The sequence below is a fragment of the Haliotis rufescens genome, unplaced genomic scaffold (assembly GCF_023055435.1).
Source record: "Haliotis rufescens isolate VD_foot unplaced genomic scaffold, xgHalRufe1.0.p SCAF_11, whole genome shotgun sequence".
Taxonomy (NCBI): Eukaryota; Metazoa; Mollusca; class Gastropoda; order Lepetellida; family Haliotidae; genus Haliotis; species Haliotis rufescens.
The window spans coordinates 15,015,377-15,042,727 of NW_025963791.1; the positions used below are offsets into that span (position 1 = coordinate 15,015,377).

The 27,351-nt window shown below is 42.3% G+C and overlaps 1 protein-coding gene across 1 annotated transcript in view; it reads right to left on the reverse strand.

Moving 5' to 3' along the window:
* Nucleotides 1-562: 562 nt before the first annotated feature.
* Nucleotides 563-27,351, reverse strand: part of LOC124150889 (centrosomal protein of 131 kDa-like) — a 41,266-nt gene continuing 14,477 nt past the window's right edge. Inside the window, exons 4-20 of the mRNA XM_046523076.2 lie at nt 24,199-24,301; nt 23,542-23,665; nt 21,946-22,632; nt 21,019-21,282; nt 19,878-20,055; nt 19,275-19,465; nt 18,688-18,867; nt 15,857-15,982; nt 13,847-13,953; nt 12,604-12,700; nt 10,562-10,779; nt 8,336-8,561; nt 6,932-7,155; nt 6,320-6,404; nt 4,754-4,840; nt 4,345-4,562; nt 563-2,225 (exon numbers count right to left, since the gene is read on the reverse strand). Coding sequence (XP_046379032.2) covers nt 2,084-2,225; nt 4,345-4,562; nt 4,754-4,840; nt 6,320-6,404; nt 6,932-7,155; nt 8,336-8,561; nt 10,562-10,779; nt 12,604-12,700; nt 13,847-13,953; nt 15,857-15,982; nt 18,688-18,867; nt 19,275-19,465; nt 19,878-20,055; nt 21,019-21,282; nt 21,946-22,632; nt 23,542-23,665; nt 24,199-24,301 — 3,257 coding nt within the window. The 3' untranslated portion in view covers nt 563-2,083. The remainder of the gene's footprint in view (nt 2,226-4,344; nt 4,563-4,753; nt 4,841-6,319; nt 6,405-6,931; nt 7,156-8,335; nt 8,562-10,561; nt 10,780-12,603; nt 12,701-13,846; nt 13,954-15,856; nt 15,983-18,687; nt 18,868-19,274; nt 19,466-19,877; nt 20,056-21,018; nt 21,283-21,945; nt 22,633-23,541; nt 23,666-24,198; nt 24,302-27,351) is intronic.

Consider the following 27,351-nt stretch of genomic DNA (forward strand, 5'->3'; position numbering starts at 1 on the left):
TGATATATAGAATAAAACAAAATGTGATAATAGTAATTGTAGATCTACATATGCACACAACTGAACACTAAATGATATGAAAACATCAGTGGTGACAATGGCAGGTCATTGTAAAATATCACAGTAGTTTCAGATCCTTGGACTCTCAGGAAATCCTGACATGACATGACATGACATACTTTGAGTCATTCACCACACAGTAGTCATGCAATGATGCAGCATGACAATACAATGCAGACTGATGACAACACTAGACTGATGTAGCATGACACAATACTAGACTGATGCAGCATGACAACACTAAACTTATGTGGCATGACACAATACTAGACTTATACAGCATGGCACAACAGTAGACTGATGTCGCAACACGGGTCATGACACAACTCCAGAGTTTAATATGACATTACCAGCGTCAGGACACAACATTAGTGTCATGACAACACATGATTTGTTTGTTTGTTGTTTAATACTGCACTCAGCAATATTCCAGCTATATGATGGTGGTCTGTAAATAATCAAGTCTGGACCAGACAATCAATCCAGGGATTGACATCATGAGCATAGATCCACGCAATTGGGATACGATGACATGCATCAACCAAGTCAGCGAGTCTGACCACCTGATCCCGTGATCTCTTACGACAAGCATAGTCGTCTTTACGGCAAGCATGGGTTGCTGAAGATCTCTTCTACCCCATATCTTAACGGCATTACAAGAGTCACGACAAAAGCATAATGATTACAGTATTGGACTCAAGACATACCACAAGGGTTGTGACAGTTTGTACACTGACCACCTTATCTCATTCAACAGCAGCACTAACAAAAAATCACAAATAATTGATATGTAACTCAAAACTTTCACAAGTACCATAACATTAACAAGATGTATCTCACATAAATCAATCAATATGAATGGTAACTTTGTTACACTGAAACAGTACAAAACAATGGATTCTTAGGCAATGAAAATATTGGTGGACGGCTTATTTTTCTTTAGTGTTATAAAGTGTGTTACTGCTGATATAATATTTCAAATATATTTTTTTGCTATGACTTTAATGTGGGGGTGTACTACTGAAACAGTCTGTGACAAATGATCAAAGATATATTTCTTGTTTTGTATTAAATAAATACTTTTGTAATAGTAAAAAACATTCAAACATAAAATACTATTTACATACAAGCTCTGAAGCTTGTAATAAGTAATAACAAAAACATACACATCAGGACTTCATGGGCGCTTACTACCAAACATATAAATAGTACAACAATGTAACTGAAGCACTTAGATGTGAGTGATAAATACACAGAGTACCAGAGGTACAGAAGCTCACCTTTATTAAATGACATAAAACCTCCGCAGAGATAATGTGAGTAGCATGATGTCGAGTAATGAGGTTCCAGTTTAGCAATACGATTTTAGCTGTAGGTTTGTTTTTTAAAAATCCTGTAAAAATAGCCATGTAATACTTATCAAGTTTGGCATTGTACTAGGATTATTCAGATGATCTGAAAAGGTTTCCTGGTCTATAGGAACATAAAAAATATCATGACAATTGGTCCAGTTTGAATGACATAATGCTCTTTAAAAAGTTAGACATCCGACCATTCATTGTTTGATAGATTTCTAACTATTTGCCACTGATTATAATTCCGCTTAAAGTTCTTAAAGTTCAGTGAACATGTGGTAGATATAATTTGATGTTCAACTTATTCTACACACCTTATTTTTTACAAATGCTATGACTCGTTTTGAATTAATAAATCTTAAACCTTATTTCATTGTCAGGAAGAATCTAATGAACATCCCCTGAAGACTGGAGTATCTCCAATGGTTACTGAGGAGATAAACATCCCTCATGTAATCTTGAACATTTAGAACATATGATGCAAAAAGCATATTTACATGTTAGCTGATAAGGAGAAGAAACTATTTCAAGTCCAGTGCTAAATACAGAATGGTGGATGGACAACAGACAAAGACCCATAAAAAGTGCCCACTTTGATGGTGTCAAGGTGAGATAAAACTAGCCATACTGTGATGTCTACGCATGAGGACATTGATGCCTTGAGGGTACTATGTAGCTTTCTTCCCCAGGAGCTGTTTCCGCTGTTGGTTGAGGAGCCCCTCGAGGTGGTCTGCACGTTTGGTGGCAGCCTGGTACTGCTGCCGCAGCTGGTTCACCACCTCCTCTTTCTTCACGATGGCCTGCTTCACCCTGACAACACAAACATCATCCATTACAGCACCCTGACACCACAACCATCAACCACTACAGCACCCTGACACCACAACCATCAACCATTACAGCACCCTGACAACACACACATCAACCATTACAGCACCCTGACAACACAACCATCAACCACTACACCACCCTGACAACACAACCATCAACCATAACAGCACCCTGACAACACAACCATAAACCTATACAGCACCCTGACAACACAAACATCAACCACTACAGCACCCTGATAACACAAACATCAACCATTACAGCACCCTGACAACACAACCATCAACCATTACAGCACCATGACAACACAACCATAAACCACTACAGCACCCTGACACCACAACCATCAACAATTACAGCACCCTGACAACACAACCATCAACCACTACAGCACTCTCACAACACAACCATCAACTATTATAACACCTTGACAACAAAACCATCAATCATTACAGAACCCTGACAACACAAACATCAACCATTACAGCACCCTGACAACTCAACCATCAACCATTACAACACCTTGACAACACAACTATCAGCCACTACAGCACCCTGACAACACAACCATCAACCATTACAGCACCCTGACAACACAATATCAACCATTACAGCACTCTGACAACACAAACATCAACCATTACAGCACCCTGACAACACAATATCAACCATTACAGCACTCTGACAACACAAACATCAACCATTACAGCACCCTGACAACACAAACATCAACCATTACAGCACCCTGACAACAAAACCATCAATCATTACAGAACCCTGACAACACAAACATCAACCATTACAGCACCCTGACAACTCAACCATCAACCATTACAACACCTTGACAACACAACCATCAGCCACTACAGCACCCTGACACCACAACCATCAACCACTACAGCACCCTGACAACACAAACATCAACCATTACAGTACCCTGACAACAAAACCATCAATTACAACAGCACCCTGACAACACAATATCAACCATTACAGCACTCTGACAACACAAACATCAACCATTACAGCACCCTGACAACACAATATCAACCATTACAGCACCCTGACAACACAAACATCAACCATTACAGCACCCTGACAACAAAACCATCAATCATAACAGCACTCTGACAACACAATATCAACCATTACAGCACTCTGACAACACAAACATCAACCATTACAGCACTCTGACAACACAATATCAACCATTACAGCACCCTGACAACACAAACATCAACCATTACAGCACCCTGACAACAAAACCATCATTCATAACAGCACTCTGACAACACAATATCAACCATTACAGCACTCTGACAACACAAACATCAACCATTACAGAACCCTGACAACACAAACATCAAACATTACAGCATCATCAATAATGTAAATTTACAACCACACAGATAATGGTTTTTATCAAAGTGGTAACCTCTACAATCTATGTCACTTTTGGCTTTGCTCACAAATATGCTGGCATGCATTGATAATACACATATACATTCTTGCCCCTTAATGACCCGATGAAATACTGAGACCTTGGAACATGGTGTACAACAATTAAGTATTTGAAATTAAAAATCATATCTTCTTCCTCAATGAACTTCAGACTACCGGTAACTACCATTAGTGTATTATACCGTTGTAGGCCTGGGACGGGTAACTTGTGTACTGGGGTCGGGTGGGTCCTAAACAGGACCTGGGTACCCACAGGACTACCCAGACCCATGGTTAGTTATGTAATATGTTGTTTAAATACAATAATAATAAAAGTCACTTATGTTTGCATTTCTTTCTGCCTATGCACACATTCTTTCCGACTTTTACATGTTTGAGTAAAGATATAGCTTCAGTCGACTTCAGTGTATGCATGATCTGATCATTTTATACATGTATCTAAATAGCATTTGCCAGGGCTGTGGTAAAACAATTCCCAATCGGACATTAAGTACCCAACTCTTGAGACCTACAGTAGGGACCCGGGTAGGGTCGGGTAATAGGGGGTCAAGTACCTGGGTCGTAAATTTGGACTCGTCCCTGCTCAATACCATTGTACTGTTGATTACATGAATATGCATAATCAGAGATTCTATACCTCTTGTGTACCTCCTCCATCTCATCATCTTTTTGTCTTTTGATTTCTTCGATGTCAGTCTTGCCCCTCTCGATTTCAATTCGGTGTTTTGCTCTCAATTCTGACATTTCATTTTTCAATCTTTTGTTTTCCTCCTCTGTGGTAACAATGCGGTCAGCAAACTCCTGGCGAATGATATCTGATACATGGCTGCGTTCCTCATGAAGCCGGTCTGTCAGCTGCAACACACAGCATCATAGAATAAAGAATATGTTTGCCAGGCATTGCTTCAAAGTATTTGGAGGGACAGTTCTCATGCAAGATATATTGCAGATAAATGTTAGGTAAAGTAAATAACGTACAAATACGAGACCTGGGTAAACAAATATTATGAGATGGGTAAAGTATGACACAGGTTTCCTTGCTTTACCTTCTTTATATCCAGGACTTCCTGATCCTTCTGTCTAACAATGACCTTCAACCTTTCACATTCACCTTCGATCTCCGTCAGCTGAGCCTACAACACAGAAACACAATCCTCATCTCTGTTAGATGAATCTTCTATTCTTGGCACTAAAATAGACATAAAATAGTGCCTGGGAAGTGTAGCTCACCTGGATATGTAGAAAATAGAGAAAATGTCAACAAAGACAGACACTTAACAAAATTTGTCAGCATTCATATTCAAATAATTACTCAGGACTACAAACTAATTTCAGATAGGAAGTCTATTTGGCCTCATGTTTTAAGAAAATGATAAAAACACAAAGGTCAAGACAAGGTCAAAATATACATTATAGCAAAATGTGGAACAGATATATTAAGTCCCACTACAAGTTAAACACATACATTTTGGACATGGCTGAGTAATAGTCTTATAAGTTCATTAAAATGGCTGTAGTGGCCATGTAGAAAAATCACATTTGAACCTCAGTTCAGGCGTTATCAGTGGTGGAAACAAGCTGTGACGTTTCAGCTTCATTGGTCCAGTGGTTTCTGAGGAGATGTTGGTTACAGTGAAAAGAAATGACCTTGCACAGAATGTGAGTCAAAACAAGGTCCAAAGTTTAAATTTTGAAAAAAGGGAACATGTGTTCAGCCCTATCTATTACTAACTAGACATATATCAAATTTCACTTTAGTTTTACCATAAATAGGATTTTCACTAAGGCTGCTGTGGCAGCCATGTTGTATATCTGATTTGCATCTCTTGAACAAAAGGGTACATATTTAAAATTGGATTCAAATTTCATGAACAAATTAGGGAGGCATCATTAGTTGGAACAAGTATACAAAGTTTCAGCTTCATTGGTACATTGGTATCTGTGGAGATGATGCTAATGCCAGATGCCCACGACACATGAAGGATGCTACACAAACAGGTCAGGACATAAAATGGTAAAATATGGTTTTCAAATGCATGCTTTTACTTAACCTGTGAATAGACATGCTTTGGTAATATACTCTTAGTTGTTTCTATGCACTGCTGTGTTGCCAGTAATTCTTAAATATTTTCTTTTACTTAAACATGAAATGTATGTCTCTTGCATATCCACGTCTCTTGTCCTTTGTCCCTTCATGACAAACTAGCATGTCCTTTGTTGAATGTCAGTGACTGATTCAGTGTTAGTGAGTGAGTGAGTGAGTGAGTGAGTGAGTGAGTGAGTGAGTTGGGTTTAACGCCACTTTTAACATTATTCCAGTTATATCACGGCGTGTCAGCTTAATGAGGGAGGAAAGCCCGAAGTGATGCAGGTTTAAGACGTTTACCACTTCGGTGAAACCCACGAGCACGGGTATGGTGCTGACAAACCTAGAAACATAATTGGGGCGAACCGGGATTCGAACCCACAATCATAGGTTTCTGGTGTGCCCAAGGGACGCAACTCTGCACAGCGAATCGCAGGGCCTTAGACGACTGGGCTACCCGTGCCCCCTGATTCAGTGTTAACATAACGTACTGTTGTGACACCTTGCGGCATCATGCGCATCTTACCTTCATCTCATTGTACTTCTGTACTGCATGCCTCTCGGAACTCTCGAGCTCCTTCATTTCATTATTGAACTTGTCCCGCATTCGTCTACAGGAAACAGAAAGCGATGTAACTGCATCACCAACAAAGTGTACACAAAACTCAGTGACTTCAGGGACGTTTGTAAAGTAGTACATATATATGAAATGTAAAACAAAACACAATACTGAGTACTTTCTATGACATGTTTCATTGGTATCATCAGGGAGAATGAAGTTACACTGATTATGACATCATTACCAGCCATTGTGATGTCATGCAACAGTTATGTTCATCATGAATAGTGGGAGTCGGCACTGGTGTACTGTGCATTTATGTGGCAACAAAACTGTTCTTTTGATGAAATATTTATGTTCTATTTAAAGCAGGATTGAATTTATCATTAAAATATTGTTCTTTTTAGAGTTCTTTTTAGCATAATCAATGTACAGTGAATAAACTATAACATATTTAGTGAAAACTAAATAAACTAGAAACTAGAAAAATTGACAGAAAGAGGAACTAAGATGTTTATTCTTGATGTCTGTAGGTGACAACGTCAATCTTCACCATGATAGAAAGTAGCAATCACTTACTTGATTCTGTTTTCTGCAGCTCGCTCACACTCGTCCCTAGACCGTGTGGCATCCTCTTCCAGCCGCTGTATAACCAGCTCTATCTCCTTGTCCCGGTCTCTCCGCACGTGGGACTTGAGTTCCCGCTCCTTCTGAGTCAGCCACGTCTCCTGTTTCTTCATGTAGTTCTCCTCCCATGCCTCTTTCTCAACACGCAAACGTTCATTCAGCTCACGGACCTCAATCTGCAGAAGGAATAATATTTATCAACACTACTATCTCTTGTACTTGTATGGAGTTCAGTTATATCGTAGCTACAACCACGTGGCCTGGTTCAGGAGAGCCATTCAATGGTGTATGATGCCATTGCGCTGAGATGGTCCTACTTTGTCTTCATTTGGTGAAGTACTATCCATTAATTTGAAGTACTATCCATTAATTTGAGGTATTATCCATTAATTTGAAGTACTATCCATTTATTTGAGGTATTATTCATTAATTTGAAGTACTATCCATTAATTTGAAGTACTATCTATTAATTTGAGGTACTATCCATTAATTTGAAGTACTATCCATTAATTTGAAGAACTATCCATTAATTTGGCCTCATGGTAATGGGGACCCGTGATACAAATGTAATTTGACAAGGAGATAAATTCATGATTGATTGTTATTTAATGAAGCACCATATTCCAGCATATTAGTGATTGCCTCTATCAGCATTGATCCACGCAATTGGGATACGCAGGTGCCAGGGACACTTCCATGGGTTATATATGGTATTTTGTGTGAGACGTTAGGTCAGGTAGTAACCTTATTTCATGTGTATGAGTTATGTTGCAAAAGGATTAAATATGTAAATGAGACAATTCTAAAAGAGCTGTCAGTCATAGATAGATAAATAGATAGTAATCATAAATAATAGAAATCATTTTGCATAGCAATCAATTCTGGCAACAATAGAGAGCAGGGTGCCATTGTACAACACAACCTTAGCACTACGATTGTCGTAAGTCTATGTTAAAGGTATGGGAGTTACGATCACCTAAGCGCTAGGATTGTTTTATACAATCACACCCTGGAGAGCTTAAAACTCCATGAAATTTATGTTGAGAGTCATGACCTATTCTACATGTTCTGAGTAGAATAGACAGGTTATAATGAAAATGTACGTTAGCTACACCATTTTTGAGTAACATTTACAAGTTGGTGTGATGAGAAAAACAACTTCTTTGTGACCTTTGAGGCAATGTTAAGGTGAATAATATTTGAAGGTCTTTATCAAGCAAGTGATGTACATTAAGGTGAAGTATGGTTTTGATGGTTGATCATACTTCACTTTGCTGTATTAATGAACTTGTTTACCCATAGACAGTTGTCCTTGTATTGCTCTAGATAGAATGCCTTGCTAGTAGTGTTACTTACAGCATGTCGCCTGTCCTGTTCTTCTCGAGCCTTTTCAAACTCTGACTTCATGGCATCAAGCGCCATCTTGTGGCTGTCCTCCAGCTGTCTCTGCAGCTTGTCCACTTCAGTGCGTTGCCGGGAGGCATGTTGGGACAGCCTCTCCTTCTCCTCCTGTACCTCGGCATGGAGCCGTCGCCGTTGCTGCTGGTACGACTCCTCCTCCTGCTGCAACTGCTTCTCATACCTACACACATAAATGTCTACACATGACATAGATGCCTACACGTGGATGCCTACACATGATATAGATACCTACACGACATGGATGCCTACATGTGGATGCCTACACATGACATAGATACCTACACGACACAGATGCCTACATGTGGATACCTACACATGACATAGATACCTACACGACATGGATGCCTACATGTGGATGCCTACACATGACAGATACCTACACGAGATGGATGCCTACACATGACATAGAAGCCTACAAATGACATTGATGCCTACACATGACATTGATTCCTACACATGACATAGATGCATACACATGACATAGATGCCTACACATGACATAGATGCATACACAGATGCCTATGCATACACATAGATGCCTACACATGACATAGATGCATACACGTAGGTGCCTACACATGACAGAGATGCCTACACATAGATGCCTACACATGCCATAGATGCATACACATAGATGCCTACACATGACATAGATACATACACGTAGATGCCTACACATGACAGAGATGCCTACACATAGATGCCTACACATGCCATAGATGCATACACATAGATGCCTACACATGCCATAGATGCATACACATAGATGCCTACACATGTCATAGATGCATACACGTAGATGCCTACACATGACATAGATGCCTACACAGATGCCTACACATGCCATAGATGCATACACATAGATGCCTACACATCCCATAGATGCATACACGTAGATGCCTACACATGACAGAGATGCCTACACAGAGATGCCTACACATGCCATAGATGCATACACGTAGATGCCTACACATGACATAGATGCATACACATAGATGCCTACACATGACAGAGATGCCTACACATGACATAGATGCATACACATAGATGCCTACACATGACAGAGATGCCTACACATAGATGCCTACACATGCCATAGATGCATACACATAGATGCCTACACATGCCATAGATGCATACACGTAGATGCCTACACATGACAGAGATGCCTACACATAGATGCCTATACATGACATAGATGCATACACATAGATGCCTACACATGACAGAGATGCCTACACATAGATGCCTACACATGACATAGATGCCTACACATGACATAGATGCCTACACATGACATTGATGCAGACACGTAGATGCCTACACATGACATAGATGCATACACATAGATGCCTACACATGACAGAGATGCCTACACATAGATGCCTACACATGACATAGATGCATACACATAGATGCCTACACATGACAGAGATGCCTACACATAGATGCCTACACATGACATAGATGCCTACACATGACATAGATGCCTACACATGACATTGATGCAGACACGTAGATGCCTACACATGACATAGATGCATACACGTAAATGCCTACACATGACATAGATGCATACACATAGATGCCTACACATGACAAAGATGCATACACATAGATACCTACACATGACATAGATGCATACACGTAGCAGAGATGCATACACATAGATGCCTACACATGACAGAGATGCCTACACATGCCATATATACCTACACATGCCATATATGTCTACACATATGCCTAAGGTGCCTACACATGACACAGATGCCTACACATGACATAGAAGCCTCCACATGCCATAGGTACCTACACATGACATAGATACCTACACAACATAGATTCCTACACAGGATATGGATGCCTACACATGACATAGATGCTTACACATGGCAGATGCCTACACATGATATAAATGCCTACACATGACATATATACCTACACATGACTCAGATGCCTACACAGGACATACAGATGCCTACACATGACATTATCCCTTTTCAAAGCATTTTCAAGACAGAATCTAGTTTCATGGAGTCTTCATGTCTTTATGAACAAATAAAAGGATAACAAAAGTGAAGCTGAGTGAAAAAATACTACCACTTCTATACATGGCTATGTTTGACTCCAGGTTTGATGTGTTGATGTAACTAAGTGTACCTCTCCTTGGCCATCTGCCTCTCCCTGTTGCATGCTGCTTCCTTCTCCTGCTCCAGCTGTTCACGCAGTTCCTCCATCATCTTCACATAGCGATGTGAAGCCCGCTCGTCAGATTCAAGGATGTCACCCTCCTGGAGCTGTTTTATCTTCTTTATTTCTGCTTTGTGTTTGGCGATGAGACGTTGGATCTCTGGCTCCAAACCCTTCACTGTCATCTCCTAGAGTACACATGACTTCCTGGTTAGTCTACATCACTCTCAAAACATTAATAAACTCTTACACGTGTAGTCATTTACTCAAGTGTTCAATCTGTGCAAAAAGTCAACACAGAAAAAAGATTTACCTTTAAAAGAACAAAATGTCTAAGGATTCACCAAAACTTTCTGTGAAAATACCTTTTTCTGGTCAATTGAATACCATCTTCCCAAGGCAAGTGAGTTAACTGACTTTATAAACCTATTCATTGGGATCTCTATTAAGTAAGAGAGTTCTTTCTATAGGTATTAAAACCTATTGTGAGGTTTTACTTTCAAAGTAAAACCTATTATGAGGTGTTTTTTTTGTTCTGGAGGTTTTACTTTGAATGTAAAACCTCAAATCCCAGGTTTAACCAAGTAACTGAAAAAATGACTACAAGTAGCAATTCAAAATTTTAATTCAATTAAAATTTAATGTCATGTGTACAGTGAATGAAGACTGGGTAACAAAATGAAAGTCGTCGTCACTCATCTTTCCACTTCAGAGTCTCTGGTGAAAGGACAGCGAGGTTTCAAAACACATGCTTTTAAACAAGTGCTTATCAATGCTGCACAACCTGCACGTTAAGTAACTGCTAGCCGTTACGTCACAACTACCTCTGTGTAACAGTTGGATTATTTAAAGTCGTAAATCTTGTAAAGCAAAAGACACCTTTTAAATTTGCGAATTTTCGTTTTGAAAAGTTTAAAAGAAGTGGAATATTGCAACACAAACATTTAGAGACCGAAGATTTCACTTTCATTTAAAAGTAAGTATTTTAGTTGTGTTTTGTTGTTGACACATCCAAGTGCTCTTGACGCCTGGCAAGTCAGCGAATTTCATGTGCAAGTTATGATATCACGTCTTCAAGGAAGCCCTATAATGAAGCGCCTCATTTATAGATGCTCGTTATAACATTTAATCAATTTAGACGGTTTATAAGTATGGAAAAACACTTTCCCTCGGTTTTGGTAGACAGAGCATGCCCTGGGGGTCAGGAAAAACCGCCCCCTTGGTTTTTCCCACTCCCCAGGGCATGCTCTGTCTACCAAAACATCGTGAGCCTGTTTTCTCCAATCCTTAAAAGTCCAGTTTCAACCCTTGCCGAACAAGGCTCGAATTCCTGTGCTCGATCATAGCGCTACCAGTGGTTATTACGAGTTATGTCCCTTCTAAGCTTCTCCTATGGACCAATCAGATTCCACCTCTCGTTTCACTTGCATTTGTTTCAAACAAAATGGTGGCGCGCAGTCAAGACGATCTGATCAATAATCAAGATCCATATTGTGATAAAACGGGTCTTACATTGCAAAGTGGTTCAAATCACGTGAGCACCTTAATCAAAAACATGAAAAGACTTGGAAAATATCTGTTGACAACAAACTGACGGTACACATGCTTTGCAAATCATGCAATCGACCGAAATCTGCATGACAGTTTATTAACTGGATTTCGATTTTGGTGCGCGACTTTGATTGGACTTTGCATAGACTCATTAGTCCAGCCAAAATGTAACTCCATAATACCAGCCTAGTTCAGAAAGGGTGGAAAGTGGACTTTTATAGTCAGTTTTCTCTCTTGCCTCGGGAAGATGATTGAATACAAGCATTTGAAAGGTTAATATTTTGAATGGAAACTTCACAGGGTATATTCACATTGGTACAATGTGTGAACCCATTGCTGGTGTCCTCCGCTGTGTCATTGCTGGAATATTGCCAAAAAGCGGTGTAAATTCCAACTCACTCACAGGGTTGATTGCCTAGTAGCTACCACAACACTTAACAGAGTTGTATATCTATCTGTACCTTGATCTTCTTGGTCTTCTCCTCAATCCACTTCTCTCTCCTCAACTTCTCAGCAGCAGCATGGATGTCCTTCAGCTTCTGCATCTCACGGCCATGGCTGCACATACAACATACCAGATTTATAGAGGATGTGCAACATCTCATGGCCATGGCTGCACATACAACATACCAGATTTAAGAGGATGTGCAACATCTCATGGCCATGGCTGCACATACAACATATAGATTTATAGAGGATGTGCAACATCTCATGGCCATGGCTGCACATACAACATACCAGATTTAAGAGGATGTGCAACATCTCATGGCCATGGCTGCAAATACAACATACCAGATTTATAGAGGATGTGCAACATCTCATGGCCATGGCTGCACATACAACATACCAGATTTAAGAGGATGTGCAACATCTCATGGCCATGGCTACAAATACAACATACCAGATTTATAGAGAATGTGCAACATCTCATGGCCATGGCTGCACATACAACATACCAGATTTAAGAGGATGTGCAACATCTCATGGCCATGGCTGCACATACAACATACCAGATTTATAGAGGATGTGCAACATCTCATGGCCATGGCTGCACATACAACATACCAGATTTATAGAGGATGTGCAACATCTCATGGCCATGGCTGCAAATACAACATACCAGATTTATAGAGGATGTGCAACATCTCATGGCCATGGCTGCACATACAACATACCAGATTTAAGAGGATGTGCAACATCTCATGGCCATGGCTACAAATACAACATACCAGATTTATAGAGAATGTGCAACATCTCATGGCCATGGCTGCACATACAACATACCAGATTTAAGAGGATGTGCAACATCTCATGGCCATGGCTGCACATACAACATACCAGATTTAAGAGGATGTGCAACATGTCATGGCCATGGCTGCAAATACAACATACCAGATTTATAGAGGATTTGCAACATCTCATGGCCATGGCTGCACATACAACATACCAGATAAAAGAGGATGTTGCTTACTTGCGGCTGTGGCTACACAGAGAACATGACAGACTAGAGAGGATGTGCAACTCCTTGTGGCTGCGCAAAGAACTTAACAGACTAGAGGATGTGCAACACCCCACCACCTTCTTCTATACTATCAGCAAAATCAAAAACACTTCAAATCAAAATCTTCAGGGCACTGGAACAATCGGTCAATTTCCTGAAAAACCCTGCATGATGAAAGACTCCATGCAAAAAACATGACCAACCTGTCATCCATGGACTTTATCTTATCCTGGTATTTCTTGTCAATGACTTTCAGTTCCTTCACCACTTGTTCACATCTCTCACTGAGTGTCTTCTTGTCATCAATCAGCTGCAACACAAGGTAACACTACCAGAACACATACAGACACAGAAACCCCAACCAAGGTGTCCAAACAAATACAGACACATAAACCCCCTGCCATGACCCAACCAAGGTGTCAGAACACATACAGACACAGAACCCCGACATGACCCAACCAAGGTGTCAGAACACATACAGACACAGAAACCCCAAATTGGCCAACCAAGGTGTCCGAACACATACAGACAATGAAAAAACCCAGACATGACCCAACACAGGTGTACTAACACCTACAGACACAGAAACCCCGACATGACCCAACCAAGCTGTCCGAACACATACAGACACAGAAACCCCTGACATGACCCAACACAGGTGTACTAACACATACAGACACAACACAGAAACCCCGACATGACCCAAACAAGGTGTCAGAACACATAGACACAACACAGAAACCCTGACATGACCCAACCAAGGTGTCAGAACACATAGAGACACAGAAACCCCTGACATGACCCACCCAAGGTGTCAGAACACATAGAGACACAGAAACCCCCCTTACATGACCCAACACAGGTGTACTAACACATACAGAAACCACAGAAACCCCGACATGACCCAAACAAGGTGTCAGAACACATAGACACAACACAGAAACCCTGACATGACCCAACCAAGGTGTCAGAACACATACAGACACAGAAACCCCGACATGACCCAACCAAGGTGTCAGAACGCATACAGACACAGAAATCCTGCCATGACCAAACCAAGGTGTCCGAGCACATACAGACGCAGAAACCCCCTGACATGACCCAACCAGTGTCAGAACACATACAGACACAGAACCCCCTGACATGACCCAACACAGGTGTACGAACACATACAAACACAGAAACCTTGCCATGACCCAACCAAGGTGTCAGAACACATACAGACACAGAAACACCAACATGACCCAACCAAGGTGTCAGAACACATAGAGACACAGAAACCCTGACATGACCCAACACAGGTGCCAGAACACATACAAACACAGAAACCCTGACATGACCCAACCAAGGTGTCAGAACACATACAGGCACAGAACCCCCTGACATGACCCAACACAGGTGTACGAACACATACAAACACAGAAACCTTGCCATGACCCAACCAAGGTGTCAGAACACATACAGACACAGAAACACCAACATGGCCCAACCAAGGTGTCCGAACACATACAGACACAACACAGAAACCCTGAGACATGACCCAACACAGGTGTACTAACACATACAAACACAGAAACCCCTGACATGACCCAACCAAGGTGTCAGAACACATGCAGACACAGAACCCCCTGACATGACCCAACACAGGTGTACGAACACTTACAAACACAGAAACACCAACATGGCCCAACCAAGGTGTCAGAACACATAGAGACACAGAAACCCTGACATGACCCAACACAGGTGTCAGAACACATACAGACACAGAAACCCCCAGACATGAGCCAACCAAGGTGTCCGAACACATACAGACACAGAAACCCCGACATGACCAAACCAAGGTGTAAAGAACACATACAGACACAGAAACTCCGAGACATGACCCAACCAAGGTGTCAGAACACATACAGACACAGAAACCCCGACATGACCCAACCAAGGTGTCAGAACACATACAGACACAGAAACCCCCTGACATGACCCAACCAAGGTGTCAGAACACATACAGACACGGACCACCTGACATAACCAAACACAGGTGTACGAACACCTACAAACACAGAATCACCCTGACATGACCCAACCAAGGTGTCAGAACACATACAGACACAACACAGAAACCCTTACCCTAGCCTTCTCTGCAGAATGCACACTGTTCAAAGATGGTGAACATACATTAGTAAACAAAGGGCAGTATGTCAGTAGAAAAGTACCTGATCAATGAAGCCAAGGTGTCTCTTGACGGTTTCCTCGTACTCTTCCTTCTGGTGGTCCAGCCTCTTCTTCATCTCCTTCTCAGTCTCCCTGGCATGCCGCACTGTCAGCTCCCTCTGCTGGTTCTGTCAACATAGGTGGTATCTAACACTGCTGTCTACACCAGGCAGTCAGTGGTATCTAACACTGCTGTCAACACAGGTCAGTCAGTGGTATCTAACACGCTGTCTACACCAGTCAGTCAGTGGTATCTAACACTGCTGTCTACACCAGGCAGTCAGTGGTATCTAACACTGCTGTCAACACAGGTCAGTCAGTGGTATCTAACACGCTGTCTACACCAGTCAGTCAGTGGTATCTAACACTGCTGTCAACACAGGTCAGTCAGTGGTATCTAACACGCTGTCTACACCAGTCAGTCAGTGGTATCTAACACGCTGTCTACACCAGTCAGTCAGTGGTATCTAACACTGCTGTCTACACCAGTCAGTCAGTGGTATCTAACACGCTGTCTACACCAGTCAGTCAGTGGTATCTAACACGCTGTCTACACCAGTCAGTCAGTGATATCTAACACGCTGTCTACACCAGTCAGTCAGTGGTATCTAACACTGCTGTCTACACCAGGCAGTCAGTGGTATCTAACACTGCTGTCAACACAGGTCAGTCAGTGGAATCTAACACGCTGTCTACACCAGGCAGTCAGTGGTATCTAACACTGCTGTCAACACAGGTCAGTCAGTGGTATCTAACACTGATGTCTACACCAGGCAGTCAGTGGTATCTAACACTGCTGTTAACACAGGTCAGTCAGTGGTATCTAACACTGATGTCTACACCAGTCAGTCAGTGGTATCTAACACTGCTGTCTACACCAGGCAGTCAGTGGTATCTAACACTGCTGTCAACACAGGTCAGTCAGTGGAATCTAACACACTGTCTACACCAGGCAGTCAGTGGTATCTAACACTGCTGTCAACACAGGTCAGTCAGTGGTATCTAACACTGCTGTCAACACAGGTCAGTCAGTGGTATCTAACACTGCTGTCTACACCAGGCAGTCAGTGGTATCTAACACTGCTGTCTACACCAGGCAGTCAGTGGTATCTAACACTGCTGTCAACACAGGTCAGTCAGTGGAATCTAACACGCTGTCTACACCAGGCAGTCAGTGGTATACAACACTGCTGTCAACACAGGTCAGTCAGTGGAATCTAACACTGATGTCAACACAGGTCAGTCAGTGGTATCTAACACTGCTGTCAACACAGGTCAGTCAGTCAGTGGTATCTAACACTGATGTCTACACCAGTCAGTCAGTGGTATCTAACACTGCTGTTAACACAGGTCAGTCAGTGGTATCTAACACTGCTGTTAACACAGGTCAGTCAGTGGTATCTTGTACTGCTGTCTACAGCAGGCAGTCAGTGGTGTCAGTCAGTGGTATCTATGTAACTTGTAACCAGGAAAGTTAATGTTAATGAACATTTGGACAAACTTATATTAAAAAGCTAAACTGAAATTATAGGAATTATTAAATCCTTTAGAATAAACAAGCATGAAATACCCACATCCCCCGCCAATATGACATGTCGGGTGTGTGCAATGCATTAGCTCCTGTGAACTATGTTCACTGGGCCTTTTTGTAAATGGCCTAATTGCAGCACTTAAAAAAGTTATTACTGGTGTTGTTTTTCCATCTGCAGTTTATGATAGAATATGTTACTGAATTTGTAATGAGTAAGGATGAGACATATGGACAAACAACTTCTTTATTACAATTAGGAGCGATGGTTTCGGTGTAGGTTCTAACACCATTATCAAGCAAGTGAAGTACAGAGTATGGTTGACAAGAATATATATTGTTTATACAGTTGAGTAGGTTTAAGATCAGTTACACTGTTGTATTTGTAATGAGTTGTGTTTCTGTATAAAGTTAGTCAGTGAATGCAACAACTGTGTCCATGACACTTTTGGAGGAGTGAGTGAGTGAGTATGGTTTTACGCCGCTTTTAGCAATATTTCAGCAATATCACGGCGGTGTACACCAGAAATGGGCTTCACACATTGTACCCATGTCGGGAATCGAACCCGGGTCTTCGGCGTGACGAGCCAACGCTTTAACCACTAGGCTACCAGACCGCCCCCACTTTTGGAGGAACATACACTCAAGCAACGCAGAACTTACCAACAAGAAAGGAAATGTATTCAATACTGTGAGATGACATTATGTGCCAAGTTTGGTGAAGAAATATAGTACCGTTTTCAAGATCTGCTCCGGAAACGAGGACAACCGCCATTTTCAGTCTAAATCAAAGTCGTTGCCATGGAAACTCGAATTTTTTTATTATTAAAAATCCCAAACTATCAAAAGGCACCAGTTCACCACAGTCACAGTCCAAATCAAAGTCGTTGCCATGGAAACTCGAATATTTTTTTATTAAAAATCCCAAACTATCAAAAGGCACCAGTTCACCACTAGACCTATCTATGTGCCAAGTCTGGTGAAGAAATATGGTATGGTTTTCAAGATCTGCTCCAGAAACGAGGACTACCGCCATTTTCAGTCTAAGTCAAAAGTCGTTACCATGGAAACTCGAAAAATAACTTTTTTTAAAATCCCAAACTATCAAAAGGCACCAGTTCACCACTAGACCTATCTATGTGCCAAGTTTGGGGAAGAAATATGGTACGGTTTTCAAGATCTGCTCTGGAAACGAAATGTGACGGACGGACGGACGGAAGGACGGCACCCATTCCTATATCCCCCTTCCACTTCGTGGCGGGGGATAATAACAAGGTCTATTGAAATGTCCACCACATGGCGTACCAGGGCTTTCTGTAGCATAGTAACAGTCCTGCGTTTCTCATCCAGCTCGAGGCGCTGTGACAGGACTGTGCTAGTCACCTCACTGGCCACAGCCTGGGCCTGCTCCAGCTGGGCCAACTCCTCCCCCGACGGCACCAACAGCGCTGGCTTCTCCAGCTCCTCATTCATCTTGTTGATCTCCTGCCACACAACAATGCTGTACAGTCCCAACATCCCTCACCCTCACTCAACACTGACCAGACTTCACATACTGTAAATCACTGTGTCAACAAATTAATTCAAGTGTCGAACCCCTAGCTTAAATAAATCACTCAATTAATTCAAGATGCTCTTGATGCTCAAGATAACACAAACATTTTGTCATTAATTAACAAATGACAAGAGCATGAATTTAGATTAGAATACCATTATATAGAATGATTTAATAGTGTATTCTTTGTTAGCGAGTTAACTTCTTCGGCTTGACATGTGATCTAATGTGAAATCAGTTAAAAGTGATGATGTTGGAGACTTAACCAACTTTTGAAATAAGTAGCAGGAATTGCCAAATATGGCATATTAAAATGAGATGGATCTGAGAGACTTACGGTGTCAATCTCACTAAGACGATCACTGACTTGCACCTCATCCAAAAACGTCATAATACTCTTCAGCTTTCCATCAGTCAGGAAACCACTTTGTTTCAGGCCATGTTTTGAATTGAGTTTCTCCAAGTTCTCTGCGGTCAGATTAGATTCAATGCAGTCTTCCTTTTCTTTCCTCTTTTCCAATTCTGTCACTGTTCAAAACACAACACACACTTAATCCAATAAGAACAAATACTGGACATATTCAGACAATACATGATCTCAAAACAATGTCAAATATTCAAACAATCACTTCAGGGAGTTCTTGTTCTTATTCCATACTGTTTTTAGCAAAATTTTAAACCAGAAAACAACCTGTATCATCCAATATACAAGTGTATAACTTCAAACATTAAAAAAACAAACCAGTTTCTGCATATTGCCAGATTTTCATACTTGACTTCCTTATCCACATAACAATATATCATGGTCAGAGATTCATCAAAGTTCAATGAGAAAAAACTAATCTGAACCCTGCCACGTAAATTACATTTAGTTTTAGCCAGTGAATATGTGGATGACCGAAGACAAGCTCATTACAAGTAATCATGCTTGTCAACTTACACCATGATGTTCTTTTCTCTGCTCGAGGAGTGACAAAGTTCTCCTCTTCCTCAAGTTTCTTGAGTGTGTCAAACAGGTCATTGAGCGTTGACCTGGTGGCAGCCTGACTGGGACTGGGCAGACGAGGAGAGGGGTCGGCACCTGCACCCTCCGCCTCCTCGCGATGTGATGACGGCATCTGAGGACATGATTATATAGTACTTATATTTACTGACTGAAGGAAACAATATTTCAGCCACATTATGACTAGAAAAAGTGTAATTGTTCTTGCATGCCTCACCAAATAGTGGCACAGACATAATTCTTACTGAGCATCATAATTTTAGCTCCAAGCTGATTGGTTAATTGTTCAATTGTCTGCAAAGAGTTCCATAGCAATATGATGTCATATGAACACACTGTCACAAATAAATGACAACGATGTCATCCATTGTTTATGACACCACTATTGATTTTATGTGAGGTCATTCCAACAAAAGATTCATAGAGCAGATATTTTTCAACTGCAGATCAGTGGACCCCTATTTTTTCTCTTTTTCTAAGAAAAAGACTCTGGGTAATGTAAAGAATAACCTACTCACACCTTGAGGCTCCAAACTTCTCTATTTGGGTATGTAGTCAGTTACTATGCATTTATTCCAAAGGCCTACTTGCATAAAGCTGTCCTAGCACTACAACTATTGTGAATCTATGCGAGTGTGTGAGTTAGTTGGGTTTAACAGCGCTTTCAATAGTTTTCCAGTGATATCACGGCATGTAAGACTGATGGAAAGCCTCAGGAAAGCTTGATATGATGCAGGGCTTGGACGTTTACCATTTTGTTGAATCCCATGAGCATGGGCATGGTGCTGATGACACAATATAATCGTGGCGATCTGGGATTCGAACCCATGTGTGAATCTATAGATTAAGGTAATGTGAAAACCATCCAAATATGATCTGTGCATACTGTTTGTTACAGGTTGGCTAAAGGTGAAGTTAAGGTTATGTTGAAAACAATTCCACTCTGAGCTCTCACAGGATCACAACCACATTGCATCTAATTATCTTTTTTACTCGTTTCAAAAAGTACTTGGCACATGAAGTCAGCTGTCACATAAAGCACTTAAGAAACTTTAACTCCCGATTGCCGCGTTCTTACCTGGAACATGTCCTCCACGTTGCCAGGTGCAGCGCTGCCATTCTGCCCCCCATCTCTGGGTGTGGATTGTGAAGCATTGTCCTGACCCTCTCTGGGACTAGAAGCCCCCCTCTTGGACCCATTTCTGGAACCCCCCTTTTTCTTGGCTAAAGATGACCTGGAGGGACTCTTTGTGATCTTACCACTTGCCTGGAGGTAGGCCACCTCTTCCTCTGCCTTCTTTTTCACTTCCTCTCTCTTCTCAGATCTCTTCTTCTGCAGCTCCTATGTCAGAAACAGAAAGTGTGAGATGGCTTAATGCTGCTTTGAAAAGTATCTCAGCTATATTGCAGTGCGTCAGAATGATGTGGGAGTAAAGCCTGAAGTGATGCAACCACAATCTTGGGTATGGTGCTGACAAACCTAGAAACATAATCAGGGCAGATCCAAACTCAAACTCACAATCAAGGTTCATAATTTGACACAGCAAACTGCAGCACCTTAGACGAATGGGTCACCTGTGCCACCAGGTGTGTAATGACAGTCAGTGACAATCGAACATATGAAACTGACATGGACATGACAGTTGGAAATGAATGTAGAGTGATATGCCAGGCCTATAAGCTGTTACATTATTTGAATTTTAGTAAACAGTACATTGCAAGAATAGACTTATGTCACAGTGTCAGCTAAAAGTGGAAGAAACGCCTGAAGTCTTGGTGCCCTAGATCACTTAGCAACCTATGCCCTCAACAGAATTAGGAACAATTCAGGATTCCAGGACATCAACTTTCAAAAGAGAAGCAAACAATGCCATAATCAGTGTTGACATGGAACCATAAGATTCAATTCCTTTTCTGGAAAATCTTGTCAAGATTGCTACTCAAGCTTCATATACTTCAACTGAGACTCCCTGAACACACTGTATACAAATTTGGTCAAAAGTACCTGAATGGCCTGTAGCCGGGCTTGCCGGGCCTTTTCCTCTCGCTGCTTCTTTCTCTCATCAGCACGCTGCTCGTCCACTTCTTGTGTAGACATGGCAAGCTCCTGCTGTCTCAGTTCAGCATGCTCCTGTCGTTTCTGGTCAAACAATCGTCTCATCGCAGCCTCGCTCACCATCTTCCGTTTGTGATGGCGACGAAACCACCGCTGTATCTTTAAAGCAGCAGTATTCAATGTTTGAATATAATCTTCAGCTACATTCATACCGACTTGATTAGATGCAGCTTTACGAACTTGATTCACGGGAGCTTTCGGTTTGATATTCTGATAAGAGTTTTCCATTGAAGACAAAGAGGGTCTTGTTTTTGTAGAATGCCCTTGGGCGGTCATATTATTAACAATACTATTCATGTTTTTCCTCGAGGTGGATCTGTTGGAACGTTGACTGTTAAGGACTTCTGGGTCATCCGTAGAGGATGAATTGTTCTTGTTGGCCTCAGACAACTGATTTTGAAGACTCTGCAGTCTATTTAGGGAGCGAGAAAGGGTGTCCTCTATTTGATCCAAGTCATCAGAACTACTGTCTGCTGTGTCAGGCTGGAATATATTGTGTGGCTCAGTCCTGTCTGTGTCCACTGCCTCCGACCGGGCAGAGGCTGTACGACCACTCGGGACAGCAGGCTTACTGGGCTGGAAACATTTACCACATTAAACAGGAAATATATTGGGGCAAAAACACAACCTTGAATCATGATGCACTAATGGTTACTTTTGATTTAGAAACTTACATTTTATGCAATATACTTCCAATCATTTCCACCATGAGGAATCAGCGTTAGAATAGGTACCCAGAAACCCTATGCTTGTCAATGTGAATACCAGGTCTAAGGAAATGTACTAGGACAGCACTATGTGAGTACCCAGTCTAAAGGCATATCCTACAACAAATCAGGTCTAAGGACATACCCCATGACACTGCTATGTGAATACCAGTTCTACAGACATATCCTACAACACTGCTATGTGAATACTAGGTCTAAAGACATATCCTGCAACATTGCTATGTGAATACTAGGTCTAAAGACATATCCTGCAGCACTGCTATGTGATTACTAGGTCTAAAGACATATCTGCAACATTGCTATGTGAACACTAGGTCTAAAGACATATCCTGCAACACTGCTATGTGAATACTAGGTCTAAAGACATATCCTGCAACACTGCTATGTGAATACTAGGTTTAAAGACATATCCTGCAACATTGCTATGTAAATGTCATGAGGACATATTCTCAGTCTTTCTGAAGCCTACAATTATGTCTGTACCAGTTAGCTTAGCTAATAATAGTCCACATATTAACACAAAAAAACTCTGCTGAAAATCATGCCAAGAGGCAAGTTTGTGAAAGTAGACTGAAACATATTTGGCACAGGCCGTATTCTCGTACACAGCTACATTAGAACGAGGGTAAATATACCAGCACCAAAGTGTGACAATAAGCAGCTGTCCGATGATGCAGATGGGTGTGGTATAACCCAGGTATGTATGATGCCAGTACAGGGCACAGACATAGATGTCATGACAGCCCGGTATTCTCACCTGCTGTTCCCATGCTGTCTTGACTGAGCTGGCCCCAGGCTTCTTGACCTTGGATGGTGTGCTGCCGGGCCTCTTGATCTTCGGCTGATGGGAGGACTCAAACAGGGCAAGGAAATCATCCTTCCTAAAATATACAATTAAACCAACAATCAGATTACATTTTAGAAAGAAATATGCTTGGTTCTGTAACCCTTCCTCATCAGAAAAATACCTTCACATTATTACTGCGTTCAGGCATAAACTGACAAATCAAGCCCACACCAATTATTTAAAAGTCACCCATGTTATTTCAATAGCTGACACAAATAATCGATAGACTACTTGTGACGGTATACTTACCTGACAAACCAAGTTCAATCATGTATAGTTAAACCTACATGAGTAATTTGTCTACAAGACAACTAACATGCTATACCATATGCACAAAGTTTGTCATATATCAAAGAATTTCTTTTCTCTGTTCTGCTGATGCAATGTAAGGGTGGGAAGGGTCTTACAGTGCTTGTAGCAAAATAAGCACAAAATATGACAAAGGTAGACAACAAGGTGGGTTTCACACACTGGGCCCTATATGGAATAAGCCTCAAGTTTCCTGTGCCGTGAAACACCACATCATCACTATGTTACTTATGAACATGTGAAAGAATGGAGACTCACACATTGGGCTCTTTAGCAGACGAATCCTTCTTGCGACCGGAGATCCTGCTTGAGGCCACTCCACTGACATCACTGCCCCGCCCACTGACAGGTGCTGGTGGTCCTGAAAGTACATACCAATGACAGCTACCCAAGTCCGCCACATCCACAACATACCAATGACAGCTACCCGAGTCTGCCACATCCACAACTTACCAATTACAGCTACCCAAGTCTGCCACATCCACAACATACCAATGACAGCTACCCAAGTCTGCCACATCCACAACATACCAATGACAGCTACCCAAGTCTGCCACATCCACAACATACCAATGACAGCTACCTAAGTTTGCCACATCCACAACATACCAATGAGAGCTACCCAAGTCTGCCACATCCACAACATACCAATGACAGCTACCCAAGTCTGCCACATCCACAACATACCAATGACAGCTACCCAAGTCTGCCACATCCACAACATACCAATGACAGCTACCTAAGTTTGCCACATCCACAACATACCAATGACAGCTACCCAAGTCTGTCATATACACAACATACAATGACAGCTTCCTACCTCTGCCACATCCACAACATAACAATGACAGCTACCCAAGTCTGCCACATCCACAACATACCAATGTCAGCTACCTTCGTCTGCCACATCCACAACATACCAGTCACAGCTACCTACGTCTGCCACATCCACAACATACCAATGACAGCTACCCAAGTCTGCCACATCCACAACATACCAATGGCAGCTACCCAAGTCTGTCATATACACAACATACCAATGACAGCTGCCCAAGTCTGCCACATCCACAACATACAATGTCAGCTACCTACGTCTGCCACATACACAACATACAATGACAGCTACCCAAGTCTGCCACATACACAACATACCAATGACAGCTACCCAAGTCTGCCACATACTCAACATACAATGAGAGCTACCCAAGTCTGTCATATACACAACATACAATGACAGCTACGCAAGTCTGTCATATACACAACATACCAATGACAGCTACCCAAGTCTGTCATATACACAACATACCAATGACAGCTACCCAAGTCTGACACACACAACATACAATGAAACAGCATGTAGAAATTGGCACTCATCCTGTAGTCCTTGCCAATCTGCCCAATTGTTAAGATATCAGAAGGACCAGTAGAAAGCTGCCATTTTTTAGGGTTTTACTATATCTTATCATTATTAGGACTAGTGGGGTTAGTTTCTACCACTGTGACAGCTACCTAAGTCTGTCATACACAAATTAGTAAAATCTAAATATTTTTTACATTTGTATACTTATCCTGCATTACTCCGTATTGCATTTACTGCTGTCTTTGACAGAGAGACGAACTGTGTGAGATCCAGCTGCTGAAGAAAGTTGTCCCAACCAGCTCAGGAGGCAGCGCCCTCTCACAGTCGGCACGTGACCCGGAAGTCATGACGTCACACCAAAACACATAACTGCTTTAAACATAACATCTGAAACTTCGTGGGGAGGTAGCATAGCGAAAGGGAGGGCACTTAGACTTCGTAATGCAGGATAAGTATACAAATGTAAAAAATATTTAGATTTTACTAAATTTTTTAACTTATCCTGCATTACTCCGTATTGCATCTTTATCAGACGGCATGGCCGGTGGGCATACCTGCAGATGTGAACCATAATAAACCCTCGTCAAGGTCTGATGAATCCGCACCGCATACAAGTGATGACCGGAACATCTACGACCATTCCTGTCTTCAGGAAACAAGAGTCGATGCAAAAACGAAACGCCCGAGTAGGTAACCGAAATACAATGAGGCGTGTAGCCAAAATATAGAACTTACCGAAGAGTGAAAGCGAAACGCAGTAGAGCCCTCTAATCTGAGGTGATAAACACCAGAGAGTTCGACGGGCACCGCTCGGGGGATCGAAGAATCAGCGGCGTCGGCGGCAAAATCTACGACCAATCCCAAGAGCGAATGCGAAACGCAGGAGAGCCCTCTAGGCTGGAGGCAAGGAACGCCGGTGAGGTCGACGGGCACCGCTCAGGTATCAGAGAAGCAGCGGCGTTGGCGTTGGCGCCGCTGTCCACATCTACTACCATTCCTGTCGTCAGGAAACGAGAGTTGATGCAAAAAGTAAAACCCGGGTAGGCGACAGAAATAGAATGAGTCGGGTAACCCAAAACTAAAACTGACCTAAGAGCGAATGCGGAACGCAAGAGAGCCGTCTCGTCTGGTGTGATAAACACCAGAGAGGTCGACAGGCCCCGCTCAGGGTATCGGAGAATCAGTGGCGTCGGTGATAGATGACCTGTTGGGTTACAACTAGGGACCAAAACTGTGAACGCCGGCGACAACTTTCAAGGCTACATCACGGAAGTAGTGGTTGGTGAAGGCGGTGTCCGATCGCCAAGAACAGGCTTCCCTGAACGACTGGATGGAACAGTATACGGTGAAGAACCAGTGTAAATACGATCGCCCTGATCTCGTGTCAGGTGATAGCCTTTGGGGGGAGGGTCCAATCCGGCGGCTCCATAAGCTTTAAGGATGACCGCCCGGAGCCACAGGGAAAAGTATTCCGGCTGACCAACGACTGCGACGAAGGGGAGACCGGCAGAAAAAGGTGTTTCCTAGACTTGCGGCAGGCTTTAGATCGTCGTAGAATAACCTTCAGTGCCCTTACTGGGCATAATGACGCTCTTCCTCATCCTCGGCACCCACAATGGACGAGGGGGGAGGGGACAAAGAATGATCTATCAGGCTGTCCTGGGAGTTGAGTCTTTACGCTGAAGTCCCAGTACGGTCCATGATGAACGGCGCCCTGGGTACCGCATTCGAACCGGGCACGGGAGACGTCGAGGGCGTGCTGTACATGGACTCGAGCGGCAGTAACCAAAACCAGTAGAAACACCCGTCTTCTTCTTTAGGTCGTAGAAGGAAGACGAGGGGAGTGGTTCGAAGGGCGTTGAAGACCACATTCAGATCCAACGCAGGCGGTCTGAACTTGGCCTTCAGGTCTTCAAGACTGAACGAGCGCAGCCAGGCCCGTAGATCGGGAATTTTCGTCGTTCTCCGATTGTCCGGGATGGCCAGAACGGAGTAGATGGCGACCAGGTATGTGGGGGTGGTAAAGCCCTTCAACCGACGGGTGCTGCGCA